The 16600-nt window shown below is 40.1% G+C and overlaps 1 protein-coding gene across 1 annotated transcript in view; it reads right to left on the reverse strand.

Moving 5' to 3' along the window:
• Window positions 1–16202, reverse strand: part of LOC127809894 (uncharacterized) — a 34051-nt gene extending 17849 nt beyond the window's left edge. The window contains exons 1-2 of the mRNA XM_052349054.1: window positions 15999–16202; window positions 15796–15877 (exon numbers count right to left, since the gene is read on the reverse strand). Of these exons, the coding sequence (XP_052205014.1) occupies window positions 15796–15877; window positions 15999–16192 (276 nt within the window). The 5' untranslated portion in view covers window positions 16193–16202. The remainder of the gene's footprint in view (window positions 1–15795; window positions 15878–15998) is intronic.
• Between the last annotated feature and the right edge of the window lie 398 nt (window positions 16203–16600).

A 16600-nucleotide genomic window follows, 5' to 3' on the forward strand; every position in this document is an offset into this window, starting at 1 on the left:
CACTCTCGATCCTAAAGAGCTTCATGCACATTGTTAGTGATCTTTACATGGTCTAGTTTTAAGGTGAATGCCTTGAACTTTGAGGAGAACTTAAAGTAAGATAGTTAGATATGGGGCACTGGGTGCAAGACCTAACTCCTTTCTTTAAGGCAATAGGCGTATCAAGATCATCAACTGTATAGTTACCTTCCTCAAGCTATGCGCCTTCCACTGGATTGGGCTTTGGGTTTGGTGGTGTGCTTTGTTGAGGAACTCGTGGTCTTCTAGAGTAGGCTATAAGCTCCTCTTGAGATGATTTTCCAGCTTCTCCCCCTTGATTAGTCACCATTCTAGGATCAAATTGTTGGACAAAGAGGTCCTGGGATATGGGATTAGGCAGTGGATGGGAAATTGGAAGGGAGATAGATGGATCCCAATGATGATCTTCGCTTGAGTTCTCCCCTTAAAAAGAAGCATTGGGGAAGAAGGGTTGATTCTCTAGAAAGGTGGTATCATAAGAAATGTAGAATCGTTTGGAATGAGGGCAATAGCACTTGTATCGTTTTTGAGTAGGAGAGTAGCCAAGAAAGATGCATTTATAAGCCTTGTAATCGAGTTTTTCGTGAATAGGACAAGGATTATAGACAAAGACCATACACTTGAATATTTTGGGTAGAAGGGAATCAAGGAGCCGAACAGAAGGAAACTCTTGGCTCAAACAATGAAGGGGAGGTTGAAATTAAAGGGTTTTGGAAGGAAGACGATTAATTAGATAGGTAGCAATGAACATAGCTTCCCCCTAATAATGGTTTGGAACATTGGTAGCGAACATGAGAGAGCGGCCAACTTTAAGAATACAGCGTTTTCCCACTCAACAATACCATTCTATTGAGGAGAATAAGGAGAAGAGCTCTGATGAAGAATGCCATGGGCAGCAAGGTAGGCATTGAATTCATGGGTAAAGTACTCCTTGTCATTGTCAGAGTGAAGGATTTCAATAGATGACTAAAATAAGATGGCGACAAGTTTATGAAATTGCTTGAAAATGGTGCTAGTTTTGGATTTTTCTTTAAGAAGATAAATCCAATAAACACAGGTATGGTCATTTATGAAAGTAATGAATCATTGAGCTCCAGTAATGTTGGGCACACAAGTTGCCCCCAAATGTCACTGTGAATGAGATGAAAGGCTTTGGAGGTATGATAACAGTGGGTTGGACGAGGTTTGCAAGATTGTTTAGCAAAGATACAATGCTCACAATTGAAAGAAGAAACATCTTTATTAAGAAATAAATCCGGGTACAAATAAGTAAAATTAAGATGATCAAGACAATTATGCCAAAGGAAAACACTAGACAAAGAGAGTTTCTTAAATGGACCCAATCTCAAAGGAGAAACAGTGAGATAGTAGAGGCCATTTCGTTCCTTAGCGTTGCCAATCATCGTCCCTATAGACAAATCCTAAAATTCACAATGAGTAGGAAAAAAAGGTTATTGCATTGCTTTGATCTTCGGTTAACTTGCCAGTAGAAATGAGATTATAGTGTAAGTTGGGTACATGAAGGACAGAGTCGAGCTTTGACCCAAATAAATTCATATTTCCAATACTAGCAACAACTGAAGAGCTCCCATCAGCCACAATATTTTTTACCTCTCCACACTGTCAATATGAAGAGGATAAGGTGGATGACCCAATCATGTGGTCAAAGGCCCTTGAATCAACAATGCATTCACTGCTAGAAACTTGTTTTTGACAAAAAAAGAAGACTAAGAGGTACCTTTTTGGGCAACATTTGCCACTGTTAGAATTTGCATATAATAATAGCTATCATTCTAGTATCAGGATACTGCCCTATGAGGCGCTTTATGGCAAGCCGTGTAGATCGCCTGTGTGCTAGGAGGAGATTGGTGATAGAGCGTTGTTGGGACCAAAAGTTATTGAGCAAACATTAGAGAAAATCAGAGTTATTAGGGCCTGAATGAAGGCGACCCAAGATTGACAGAAAAGTTATGCAGATACGAGGTGGTGTGACTTAGAGTTTACCGTTGGAGACTATGTGTTATTGAGAGCTATGCCTATGAAAGGCATATGCAGATTTGGAAGCTCAGGGAAGCTTAGTCCTCGATATATTGGACCATTTGAAATATAAGAGTGAGTAGGGTCTTTGGCTTACCGACTAGCTCTGCCTCCTCAATTGGCAGGCGTTCATAATATTTTCCACGTATCCATGTTAAGGAAGTATGTGACGAATCCTTAGCAAATTATTGACTATCAAACTATTGAGGTCAAGGAGGATGCATCATACGAGGAGATGCTTGTGAGTATTTTGGAGCGGAGTGAAAAGGTGCTAAGGAACCGATTGATCCCTTTTGTTAAGGTCCAATGGCAACGACACTCTCCGAATGAGGCTACTTGGGAGCGGGAAGACAAAATGAGACGACTCTATCCTCAATTATTCGATTGACCAGGTACAAATTTGGAGAATCAAATTCAATTAAGGGGGGGAGAAACTGTAACGACCCACTAACGAGTCTAAGCTATCTTAACGTTATTATTGTGTGATACATTTGGCATTGCTTGAGTTATATGTTAGACATATTTAATGTGTTGTTGAGAAGCCTAGAATAAAGGGAATTTATGAGTATGGAATAGTCAAAAGGAAGTGAATTGATTAGATAGTTGACAAGTTAAGGCAATGGAAATATATGTGTTGAAAAGTCAAATGAATTGAGGAAAGTCTAATGAGTTGAGTTATATTAGTCAAAATACAAAAGGCTAAGGAAGAGTCAAAGTCATTTGAAGTTGGAAAAGTCCAAGTCAAGTGAAATGTGTTGTGATAGGTTGAAAAGTCAAGGGAAATAGGTGTGGAAAAGTCAAAATGTGAGGCCTAATTGAGAGAAGTGGGTTGCCAGTGTGTGTGTGTGTATTTATTTGTATTTGTGGGCTTTAATAAAAGGAAAAATAAATGAAAAAGAGAGAGGGGGGCAGGTGGGCTTAGCGTGCAAGCCACTCCGCCCCCCATACTTCACTTTTCTCTTTTCTTCTTTTCTTTTCTTTCTTATTGGCTCCCTATTTCTCTTCTTCTTCTTCCATTTCCTTCTTGGCTTGGAGCTTCAAGTGTTGGGATTCCAAATTTGTGCAACAAGTTCTTCTTGGGTTCCATCAAGCTAGGCAAATTCCTATTCTTCTTCTTTTATATAGCAAGATCCTCTTCTTCTTCGATTCTTGTGAAAACTCTTATATTTCTCCTTTCCTCTACAATTGCATAGCTTGATTTTTCTCTTGACATGGTATCACTTGATTATTCGTTTTTGGACTTTTGATCCTCAAAATTCCTATCTCGTTGATAAGAAGGGTTTTAAACCGTTTGTTTGTATCTCATATAGATTTTCTTGAAATCTTTGAAAATCATTTTAAATATCCAAATGGAGTTTTGGTTCACTCCTTGTTGCTAAGGAATGATGAGTTTGTTATTAGAGTTAAGTTGTATGCAAGAGTTTGGATTTCTTGCACGCATTTTTGTTTCGTTCTTGGCATTTTTGCTGCTATATGTCGACTGATTTGGGTATATCTATCAACTATTTGGGAATTTGTATTATGTCGGTCGACAAATTCCTCTCATCTATCAACTGATCGTTGTTTTTGTATTCTATCGGTCGACAGATTCCTTCTATTTGTCAACCAATCTTTGAGTTTGGCTCTGTCGGTAGACAAATTATTCTCATTCATCGACCGATGCCCTGTGTTGGATTCTGGCTGTCGACATATCCCTTCTATCTGTCGACTGATTAATACATTTAGTTGCGTGTTTCTTCTTTTAATGCTTCCAATCTACCTCCAAATCACCATGTGAGCTTCCAATAAGCTACTTCATCAATATGTGATCTTAGTTGCTATTCTTGGAGGGTGGGGAACCTATTATATGAGCATGTGTGCAAAATTGTCGGGTTTTATGGTATAATTGATTAAGGAATGTGGATGGTTATGTTGTGCATAGCAAAAAGAGTAATTCCAAGCATGATAATCGATGTTTATTTCAATCATAATCAATACATGCGGGTTGTGTTTTATGGCACTTTCATGTATGAAAAAGTAGAGCGCACTTATTATTTTACGCAGCGGCCATGACCGCAATTAAGGGAAAGGATATCCTTGCAAGTCAGTAGGCACTTGCCTATTGTGGGAGCTTCAGCTCATAAGGCACGCCTTGTGAAAAACTAGAGCGTGGGTGGACAACGGTCCACAATGTGATGGTATGATACTATTAAGTATTGCATTGACATATTGTATGGATAATGGTGAGGCATGATGAAATGATACGTAAGTGGTGAGGATGTATGAATTGTTGTGAGAAAGTTCTATTCCATTTTGTCGTAATTATTCATGCCTTAATTCTTTTCACTCATTGTTTGCTATATATTTATATATTTGCTAAGCCTTGTGGCTTATCTTTTGTTTTTTTGTCATCATTCCAAATAAAGGTAAGACCAAGGAAGGGGCCGGATCGAGTGAGGCTTGAGTATAGGCATGTATAGGACTCCCCCAACCAAAAGGTCTTGGGGTGTTTTTGAGGGCAAAGATAGAATAGCTTATGATGTATTTTTAAGTTCTTGCCCTTTTATTTTGTAATGTATGGGCAATTCAACCCTAAGGAGTTGTTAATAGAATAGCTCATCTTTTGTTCTTTTGAAGTAGAGTGTGCAATTTCTGTTGCAACAGAAATTTTAAACTCTCATGTTCTGTCTTGATGATAAATCTACCCCCCTCCAAATAATGTCTCTATTTTTCCACAGTTATTAGCACAGCCAAGAATTCCTTTTCATAAATGCTAAGCCCTATATGTCTAGGACCTAGGGCTTGGTTAAGGAAAGCCAATGGCCTACCCTCCTGCATCAAAGTCGCTCCAACTCTCATTGCACAGGCATTAGTTTCTAATACAAAAGGCTTGTTGAAATCTAGTAGCCCCATAACAGGTACCCTACTTATAGCTTTTTTTAGCTTTTCAAAAGTCGCTTCTGCCTCCGGCCCTCAATTAAACCCCTCCTTCTTTAAGAGCTCAGTCAATGCCTTGCTAATAATTCTATAATCCTTAACAACCCAATAGTAGTAACAGGTTAATCCAAGGAACCCCCTCAAAGCCTTGACTATTTTTGGTTTTGGCCAAGCCACCATGGCTTCCACTTTCTTAGGGTCAGTGCTAACCCCTTCCCCTAATATCAGATGTCCCAAGTATTCCACCTGACTTTGACCAAAGGCACACATAGTTCTTTTGATATAGAGCTTATTGGACCTGAGGACTTCAAAGGTAATTTTTAGGTGAGTCAAATGTTGATCAAATGGGGGACCATAAATGAGAATATCATCAAAGAACACTAGTATAAACTTTCTTAGGTAAGGCTCAAAAATTCGATTCATGAGCAATTGAAAGGTGGCTGGAGCATTGGTGAGCCCCAATGGCATCACTAAAAACTCAAAATGGGCGTAGCGTGTTCTAAAGGTTGTTTTATACATGTCCTCGAGTTTCATCCTTATTTGATGATAGCCCGAGCATAGGTCCTCCAAAAGGTCCTCCACCAATGGTATAAGTAAGTCCTTGTCCTTGATGGTCATGGCGTTAAGTTGACAATAATCCACACAAAATCACCATGATCCATTCTTTTTCTTGACTAATAGGACTGTAGAAGAAATCAATCTAATTCTTTGTGTATAGAAAAACTGATACAAGGGCTTTCTTATAGACATACACTCTTGGATCCTAAAGACTCCTACTTCAATACTACTCCCTAATATCTCTCCTAATTTGCAGGAAGAGATTAGATTACAAAATACAATAAAATAGAAAATAAGAAACTGATAATACACATGGATAAATACTAAGAGAAGATAGGGATAAAAGTCTCTCTTTGATAGGACTCTCAGGAATCTACTATCACTAACACTCCCCCTCAAGTTGGGGAATGTATATCACTCATCCCTAACTTGGATACTAGGTCTTCAAACTGTGCAGTCGGCAATCCTTTTGTTAGAATATCAGCCACTTGACACCTTGATGGCACATATGAGATATTGAGGAGACCTAAATCAAGCTTTTCTTTGAGGAAATGACGATCAATCTCAATATGTTTTGTCCGGTCATGTTGGACCGGATTATGAGCTATACTGATCGCTAACTGGTTATCACATAGCAACTCAATGGGTCTCTGTACTGGAATTTTTAGATCTTCTAGTACTATTTGCAACCATAGAAGTTCGCATACTCTTAGAGCCATAGCTCGAAACTCAGCTTTTGCGATCTTGTTACAACTCCTTGCTTCTTGCTTCTCCAAGATACCATATTACCCCCTAGGAACACACAATACCCAGTTGTGGATCTCCTATAAACTAGAGACCCCCCATAGTCAGCATCCACATATCTTTAAATCTTTAAAACATCCCCTGGGTAAATAAGACTCCCTTACCTGGTGTAGCTTTAAGATAATTCAAAATCCTCCTTACTGCTTGCATATTTTCTGAGGAGGGATTATGCATAAATTGACTTACAAGGCTCACTGCAAATGCTATATCAGGTCTAGTATGTGAGAGATAAATCAACCTACCCACTAAACATTGAAACCTCCCTTTATCTATCACCTCATCTTTGGTATTTGCTTGTAACTTTAGGTTCGGATCCACTAGTATGCTAGATCATTTTCCTCCTAGAAGCCCTGTTTCTATAAGTAAGTCTATAATATACTTTCTTTGTGACAAGAATATGCCATCTTTTGAGTATGCAACCTCAATGCCCAAGAAATATTTCAACACCCCAAGTTCTTCAGCATTTAACAGCTTTAGATCAGCCTCTGTTAGCTCTTTTGGCTTTTCTTTTTCACCCTTTTCTTCCGGATCCTTGCTTGAGAGATAACTTTGAGATCTCATATTCTTGAATCCTCTAATCTTCTTTAACACAGCCTCCTTTCCATATAATTTCAAACAAGTTTCCCTGGTATGCCGGGGCTTCTTGCAATGAATACACCATTGTCCTTCTCGACTTGTATTCCTTGTTTGGGTGACTGATCTCCCAAACCTCATCCCATCTCCCTCTTTGTTTTTGATAAAGAGGGATGATCCTTCAAGACTATAATCAGCAAGCATCGCACTTCTTCTATTCTCCTCACTTCGAACGATGGAAAAAACCTCATTTAGGCTAGGAAGTTTGTCCTTACCTAGGACTTGTACCCAAACTTGATCAAACTCTTGATTCAAGTTGACTAGGAACTCTACAATTCGATCTCTCTCCACAATCTGATGAAGGGCAGCCGCATCTGTTTTGCACACCATTTTAATTGCTTGATACTGATCGAGTTCCAGTCATAAGCCCCTTATTTGGTTGTAGTATTCGGTCAGTGTTAGCAGCCCTTGTTTAGTCGAGTTGATCTTTGTTTTTACCTCAAAGATTACTGATGCATCTCTAACCTTGGAGAAGTTTTGCTGGACGATTTCCCATACTTCCTTGGCTATGTTTAGGAACATATAGTTCCTACTTATGTCTGGCTGCATTGTACTCCACAGCCATGACAGAATTCTTGAGTCTTCCACATCCCATGCTATGAAGGATGGGTCTTCTTCTTTCGGTGGATCTGATGTCAAGTGACTTTTTTTGCTTCGGCCCTTCAGGAGAGTTCTGACCAGTTGAGCCCATTGAAGATAATTCCTACCATCTAATTGGTAGGATTGATGAAGAGTTGGCAATTCGGCAACCATCGTAGTAGAGTCTACCGGATTTAGATCTCCGGTTATGCTAGGAGAAGGAATTGAGGATGTAGGGTTTACCTCGGATGTCTCTATCATACTGTCAAAGGCTTCCAAGATCACTCATTGATGGAAGAAGAAAAAAAAAATCTGCAATGAAGACAAGCGATCAATGAAGAAGAAGAAGACCACGAAAGCGACGGTTGGTCACGAACCAAGAGGCGCGGCAATGAAGGCCACGTAAAACCAGTACTGAACCAAGTAAGGTGCGGCAATGAAGGCCACGTAAAAACAGTACCAAGTAATGAAAAAACTAGGTAAAATTAAAACCCTAGATAACCTGACTCTGATACCATGTAGAAGAAATCAATCTAATTCTTCATGTATAGAAAAACTGATACAAGGACTTTCTTATAGACATACACTCTTGGACCCTAAAGACTCCTACTTCAATAGTAGTACCTAATATCTCTCCTAATTTGTAGGAAGATATCAGATTACAAAATACAATAAAATAGAAAATAAGAAACTGATAATACACATGGATAAATACTAAGAGAAGATAGAGATAAAAGTCTCCTTTTGATAGGACTCTCAGGAATCTACTATCGCCAACAAGGACAAGGGAAGCAAAAGGGCTATGGCTAGCTTTAATGAAAGAATGTTGCATCATTTCCCTAACCATTTTTTCTATCACAAACTTTTGAACTGGTGGATAACGGTAAGACCGAATATTAATGGGTTCTAAATTAGGTTTGAGGTTAATAGTATGGTCAAATTCATGGGTGGGGGGAATGGTTTTAGGGTGAATAGATCCTCAAATTCAATCAACAATTTATCAAGGAGAACTGAATCATGTACTTGGTCAAGCATGCTCATAGGAGTGTTAACATTGAAGTAAATTTCTCCTTGTTCCTCCTTATTGTCTGAGCCTTCTTCCATTGCCACAATGGATAATAGATGGGTCAGATGATCCCACCTACTTTTGAACACCTTTTTCAACCTCTTGCCCGTTATCATTTTGCAAGCCCCTGCTTCTCTTCCCCAGTTAAGGTCAACTTCCTCCCTTCTTTTTCAAACGAGACCTCCATTCAGTTGAAATCAAAATTGATGGGGCTAACTCCTTTCATCCAATCCAACCCCAGAACCATGTCACAACCCCCCAAGCCTAGGAGCCTTAGATCTGCTTCAAATGGTTCACCCTGCATTTCCCAACAAAATCCATTGCAAGTAGACTTGCTCACTACCCGACTCCCATTAGCTACTGTTACGCTCAGTGCTTGAGTTCCTGAGAGTTTACACTTCAGCCTCTTATCTATGCCTTCATCGAGAAAGCTATGGTACTCCCACTGTCTATCAAGATCATGAAGCTATTGTCCTTTACCTTCCCTTCTACCTTAATGATTTTGTTGTTAGGTACTCCCTTCAACGCATGTATAGAAATCTCACCATTGTCCTCATCATCGCACTCATCACAATCACTATTCTCTTCTTCCTCCTGTGATTCCTCATCTTCACCTTCTAGCAACAAGATCTGCCTCTTGCACTGATGTTCGGGATAATATTTATCCCCACATCTAAAACATAGGCCTACAAGTCTCCTCTATTCTCCCAATTTTCCTCCATGAGATGAGGAACTTGATCTAACCTCATTCTTCATCCTAGCATTCCCCTTCACCATCTCTCTGTTAAGATGTCTTCCTCCCGGATGGGATGTCCCTAAGACCACCCCTTCTACTGTTGCCCCTGCTTCTTCATTAGAGCTTCCACCATCATTTCTTGTACGCGAGCACTCTCCGATGCTTGTTCTACAGTTTGAGGCCGCATCATTTTTACCATCGGTCTCAACTCCTTATTAAGGCCATTCATGTAACTTGACACAAAATAGGCCTCCGATAGGTGGGGGTTGTGGTGAATCATAAGAGATCTCAACTCCTCAAATCATTTTTGATAAGATCCTACATCTCTTGTCTGTTTAAGTTTATTAAACTCCTCTATGATGTCCACCATGCTCCTTTCTCCAAATCTTTCACACAATTTCTTCGAAAATTCTTCCCAAGTGTAATTCCTCCTCACCATTATGCACCGTTGATACTAGGCATCAACCACTTCATTGAAGTAGGCTGTAGCTAGGGACACCCTTTGCCTCTCAAGTATATTAAACCACTCAAACATCCTTTCACACTTTCTCAACCACCACTTGCGATTAACTCCCTCAAATGTTGGAATCTCCATCCAGGTCATGGGAAACCCCGGGTGTTAGTGATTGATAGGACCATCCCGTTCTCCTTCCAACAGTCCTTCTAGCTCTTCCTCTGGATCCACCTCAATCTCAGAGGTGCCATGACCCCGATTCATTCTATTTTCCCTTAGAATGGGCTCAATTCTCGCTCTAGATGGGAAGTCAAGGGATACCCTCATCGTGTTCTGACGAGAGAACATCACCATGAACTGTTGTATTTGAGCTCCCAATTCTTCTTGCACCCTGGCAATCGACCCATCCAATCTTCATTCCAATCCTTCCATGGAACTCTCCACCTTGAGATCCATTACCATGATCGCTTCATGATTATGAGTGGCTCCTAACCTCAACTAGTCTACCCGATTTTGGAAATCGACCATAGTCGAGCTGACTTGTTGCAGCTGCGACTCAAAACTCTTCATGCGGGAACCCTCTACCATTGGTCTAGCAATTTTTGCCGAAGATCGCTACTCTGATACCAATTTGTTACGACCTAAGCCTGACAATTGTCTCTCTTCCTATTCGATATGAATGGGAAGATGTTCCCAAAGGAACAAAGTACTAAACAAAGGAAGGAAAGAAGGAGAGTTAGAGAGAGAAAGTAAGAACGAGAGAGAGAGGATGAAATCTTTAGATATTCTTCATAGATACCCAAGGAATCATTAGGAGATGATATATACAGCCTGCCAAGGCAAATTCCTACATCGAGGAGATTGTAACCGTCTACTGCCAGCTATATCCACATGCACATGGATTCCCCAGGCTAACAATCTCTAACAAAATTGAAATTACAGCAATAAGTAAAAATGACAATAAGGAAATTGCAACAGTAAAAGAAACAAGAAATTAAGAAATTGAAAATTCTTCCTAGGGTCAAGTTCATAGCATGACACCAAACTCAAATCTTAGGGGTTGTCGTGTACCTAGGAGTATAGGAGAGTCAATGTTGTAATAGGAATATAATAAAATGGGGGTAATCTTGTAATAGGTTTATAATAACTGTTAGGATATATTGTTAGCAAATGGTTAGGCTGTTAGAAGTCAATAATGCCTATATAAGGCTGTTGTTAGGAGTTTATTGGATATGCTTGAATTGATGAATTGAAATCTCTTATTTCCCTTTCTTGCATTCTCTCAATCTCCCTCCAATTTCTCTCTAATCTCTCTCTTTCTTTCCCTTTTCTTTCCCTCACTGTTTTGTTCTCCCTAACTTCCTCCCATCTCTTCCGATCTAACTTTCGAATTCCTTCTAATTACATCTTAAACCAGTCATGAACCCTAAGGACATGACAATTGGTATCAGAGCAATATTCCTTGGCTAAATTCCTGCAATTGGTATCAGAGCCAGGTTAATCCTTGGCTATGATTTCAATCAATTCTAGTTTGTGACTTTAGCAATTTTTATCCGAAACTCAAAGGCCAGGCGAGCTAGGCTAATTTCCGGCAGTCCGCATTCAAATTTGCAATCAAAACAAGAAGCGTTGTTGCAGTCGAACAAGGAAGGAGAAGCAGAGCCGTGATTGCGACTTCGATTCAAGTGAATTCCAGAGTTCCGATTAATTCCAGTAGGTGATTCCGGTAATTTTCGGCTAAGGATCTGGAAGTTTTGTTATCAGTGCGTAAGATCCAGAGTGTTAAGGCATGCGATTGAGGCTAGTCCAGATTCTTGAACGATTGATGATCAATGGCAATTGCGATCATAGGCGAACAATTGGCCGACTTGGAGTGTTGGACGGTGATTGGGTGTGGAATCAGGACTCGGCGGAATTGAAGATGTTGACGAACGGCAGCGAATTTTAATAAGTCTTGCTCGGAATTGGTGTGCGAAGGAGAGGCCGACGGTGATACCGAGTTGAATTTGAAGTCCAAATCAGAGTAGCGCAGTAGGTATGGGAAGCTGAGGTACAAGCGATCACGGCTTGTGATCTGGAAGAGTTGTTCGACTTTCCTTGGAATGAGCAAAAGGTAGATGCTCAGCCGCGAATCGCAGTAAGTTTGTTCGAAGTGGATGGGCGAAGCAACTTAAGCAGATTTGGAAGCCAAGTCGTAAGCTACTGCAACCATCGAATTCTTAATTCCACATAATTTCGTTGGTTACATCACAGTCGCTCAAGAAAGGCGAGCAGCCCAGACGATTCCAGTGGGGAAACTTCGGCGATCTGGCAAAATTCCCTCGATCTGGAAGGTTGTTCGATTCTTGGAGCAGCGATTTCTAGTGAAAGGAGGTGAGGCAATAATCAGAGTGCGCAGACGAGGAGACGAGGCTGGCGAAACTTATAGAGCTTGGCGGAATCTTGATTTTGCTGTGGTGAGTTGTAGAATTGATTCCGACGCACAAGGAGGAAAGGTCGGCTCGGATCTGAAGGAGAAGTAGGAGGAGTGGCTTCTGGCGAGTTCTGTTGAACATTCTTAGCCGTCGATCTCTTTGTTGAGGAAAGATAGAAGGTTCGACTGTGAAGTTGGGGCAGCCGTTTGATTCGCTACTACTTTCCGAGCTGTTGCAGTAGCAGTTGAGGAAGACACCCTCGATCATTATCGGAACTAATCTAGTGGTAATTTAGGAGATTCCGATTAGAAGTCCGACACTGCATACCAGCAAATCAGAGACGAGAATTCCACAGGCAGTGAATTGCGTTTGAGGCGATTCTAACTAAGAACCCGATCTGTTCACAGAAGAGTTGGATTAAGGATGTATCAAGCTCCTATGCCTTGGCCTTTGACTGGTCCTACTCTTGAGAATTCTACCATGACGAATAGCTTGCATATGAAACAATGGGAGTCTCCTCTGCAGCAGAAGGATGCTGCATTTTCAGTGGGATACAACAGAAAACGTGAAGCGTTTGGGCTGAATCATGAGGCACAAAAACGGACATTAGACCCTTGGGTTAGCAAAATGTGTGAGGAATTTGGCTGTGTAATACGAGAAGAGCTTCAAGAGTTTGCAAGGATGCTGAGTAAGGAGTATAACTACAAGTTTCCAGTAGAATTCTTCGACCAACCAAGAAGAAACGTTTCCGATGGCCAGCCAAGAAGTTCCCACCAGAAGATGATTGATTCAAACAAGCCAGGATTGAATTTTTGTAACAGAAGATTATTGGAGAAGGAAGCTGTGGAGAGCAAGCTTCTGAAATATTCTGGTGAGCAAAAAGAAGAAGGTGTTGCTGAAGTGGAGAATAAAAATGTTGAGAGTGAACTTCGGGAATATTCTGAGGAACAGAAAGAAGATGTCGCTAAATTACCGACAAGGGCAGATGGTTTGTTTATTGGAAAACCTCCATATGAGGACATTAAGGGTCTGGATTTCTTGGTATTGGAGCAGCCGGAAGTGACAATTTTGAGTGATCATGTTGAAAGGAAGACGATTATTGAGCAACATTCACATCTTCAAGTAGAAATTAAGTCAGCTAATGATCCATTCAAGATTGAATCCACCTTTCCTCTGCCTCTTTCAAATTTCTTTCAGGTGAGGGACTTGCTTAGGGACAAGCACCTTCTGCAGCTTGGGTCTCCTATTTCATCAAGCACTCACAGATTTGAACTTGAAATCATTGAGGCCAATCAGGTTGCTTCTATTGCAGCTCTAAGCCAAATTATGTTTGGGATGGATCTTGCAAACTTAAGAACAAAGAAGAAGAGGCCTAAGAGGAGAAAGAAGGAAAGACGAATGAAGCAAATAGAAAAGGATGGAATTAGATGAAGAAAGAGCAACTCAATGATAATAAGTTTCTTAGAGACAAGAAACATTTTAAGGCGAAGGGAATTGTCATGTACCTAGGAGTATAGAAGGGTCAATGTTGTAATAGGAATATAATAAAAGGGGGGTAATCTTGTAATAGGTTTATAATAACTGTTAGGATATATTGTTAGCAAGTGGTTAGGCTGTTAGAAGTCAATGATGCCTATATAAGGCTGCTATTAGGAGTTTATTGGATATACTTGAATTGATGAATTGAAATCTCTTATTTCCCTCTATTGCATTCTCTCAATCTCTCTCCAATTTCTCTCTAATCTCTCTCTTTCTTTCCCTCACCGTTTTGTTCTCCCTGACTTCCTCCCATCTATTCCGATCTAACTTCCGAATTCCTTCTAATTACATCTTAAACCAGTCATGAACCCTAGGGACATGACAGGGGTTAGGCCATCCTCAATCTTGGAAGGCCTAAGCCAAACCCGACCTTGGAAGTTAGGCCATCCTCAATCTCAAAGACTACTAGGCTAAACTCAACCTTGAAACTTGCAGGCCATCCCTGGCTTTAGAAGACCTAGGGTATCTAACAACCATGGGATAACTTGTTCCTCGAAGTACACGCCACTAACGCATACACACGATGCCCTCAACCCTAGAAACACACCCAAAATCCTGGGTTAACGGAAAGAATTGAGTAATCAGAATTAATCATGGGGAAATGCCCCTTGAAATCACTAGCAACCAGCATGTCATATCTCAGACAATCATAGGCTCGCACTTCACATGATCAAAATTGAAACAAGGGTAGGTAGGTTTTATAAAAACTAGCCCTTGGCCAAGTAACAAGCTACACTCTAAATCTCAATTTTTCTTCATCATATTTGGTAGAATCAATCTTTGCACCAACCTACCCTACTCCATAGCTCCACCCTTCTAACTTAAGCATCAAAATGGCTTTCCCAACAAGACTCAAAGCAATCCTCACTGATCTTGTGGTTGGAGGAAGCATCCTCTAATCATTCTCTGGGATGCCTACAATAACCATTGTTTAGGATCTCAACTACAAGTATATTGGTGGTTAACTACATCATCAATACTCAAATATACTCATATTGCAACATAAGATTATATCCCCAAAATTTTGATTAAACCTAACAAACAACACTAAATTATGCTTCATTGACTCATACTCTGCTACACTCCACCCATAGTTACACAATTCGTGGAACCCCCCACCCCCCAATTGTGATTCCGATCACATGTATCTGATTGGGGTACAAACACGTATCAAAATAGGGACTTGGATCACCAAAACTGATGATCCCAAACATAAAACTGTAGAGTGACCTGATAGTCCAAATTCAAAGGTCTAAACTGAAACATCATTGAGAGATGAAATAAGTTCACCTAACCATAAAGCTTTCAAGATGACAGTTAGCTTTAAATTTGTTGTGTTAGCATTCAATTTTTTTTTCTTGTTTTTGGTCCTACTGTTATGGTTTTATGTTATTATAGACTTGTTTTTTGTTAAGTTGAACCTTATTTTCATTGCAATATTTGATGAATATAAGAAAATTTTTCCTTTGAATTTTAATAAGCGTACCAAAATGTTATTTCAAGCAAACCATGAACCAAACTGACGTACCAACTAACCCTCTCCCCATGAATGTATACCTAGCTAAGTAGTGTACCTCGCAGCCAAATACATACTTCGAATCAGATCTTACAATGTTTAGTGTAACTACGACTTCACTCAATCTACTCAATATCCTTTGTTCAGCCTCGGGTGTCAAAATATGGTGCTCAAATATGAGTTACCACTGTAGAACAACTTCCCCAAAACGAGAAATGCTAGTGTCAATGTGAGGAAACCGAGGAACATATTTTTTGGGGGTCTGTCAGTCTTCCCAAATTTCCTTTTCATTCCCCAAGTATAACACATTCACCTGCTATGTAAAATTCTCAGATCCTAACGGGTCTTAAATGGACCAGGATTCACTGTAGAATAGGACCAAGAGAAATTCATAGACTCCATATTCAAACCATCAATTTCATCTAGCAATCAATTTTACCCAATTTATATCAGGAACCCGTTAAAATTCACTTACGATGCTTAAAATAACTGCTTTAGATATTTAATTCGACAAGGGTCACTTACAGAGCTTATATAGTCCAGAAGGGCAGCGTTAGCTTCACCATCTTTTGCAGGGGCATCGATTTGCACGCCTAATGCCTCGTCGCTGAAATCTAAATTCATCATCCAAAACGTACATACTAGAATCGTTACGTGTGTGTGTATATATACATACATACATATACATCTACGAGAAAGAGAGAGAGAGAGAGAGAGAGAGAGAGAACCAGTGATGGAAGAGAGCTTGGAACCGGGCTTGACGTGGATGGTGATGGCGACGGAAGAAGGAGGGACCGAGCGGAGGCATGAAGGAAATTTGGTACTGACAGAGGACTGAGTCGACTCGGCTAATTTGCCCTTGGCATTTTATTTCTTCTTTGGAGCCATTCTCTTTTTCTTCGGAGACAGTAAATGGCCGCATCAACGGTAACAAAGAACGTTTGGCTCTCGGTTAGCATTTAAGGCTAATATGGAACTATGGTGAGATGATAAGGTGAAAGGTTCATTTTTTGGATTATCATCCTTGTATAGTGTGTGGTGTCCTCAATTTTGTCATATTCTAACTTGAGTATTAAACTCGTAATCTACTAATATTAATATTAACTCTAGTATATTACTTGTCCGTCATTTAATTTATGTCCGTCACGTGACCTATTAGCTCATTCTTAATTAAGGTGAGATGAGATGCGGTAAGTTAATTAATTTTTGGTGAATTTAATTATTATTGTAGCTAGAAAACTACAACAACAGAATTTGTAATTAGGGAAAGCTGGAATCGAGGCAAAGCGAGATTAATAGCTGGCAGGAGCTTGCTAGTGGAGATAGGTGT

Source organism: Diospyros lotus, chromosome 9 (assembly GCF_014633365.1).
Source record: "Diospyros lotus cultivar Yz01 chromosome 9, ASM1463336v1, whole genome shotgun sequence".
In the NCBI taxonomy this organism is placed as follows: domain Eukaryota; kingdom Viridiplantae; phylum Streptophyta; class Magnoliopsida; order Ericales; family Ebenaceae; genus Diospyros; species Diospyros lotus.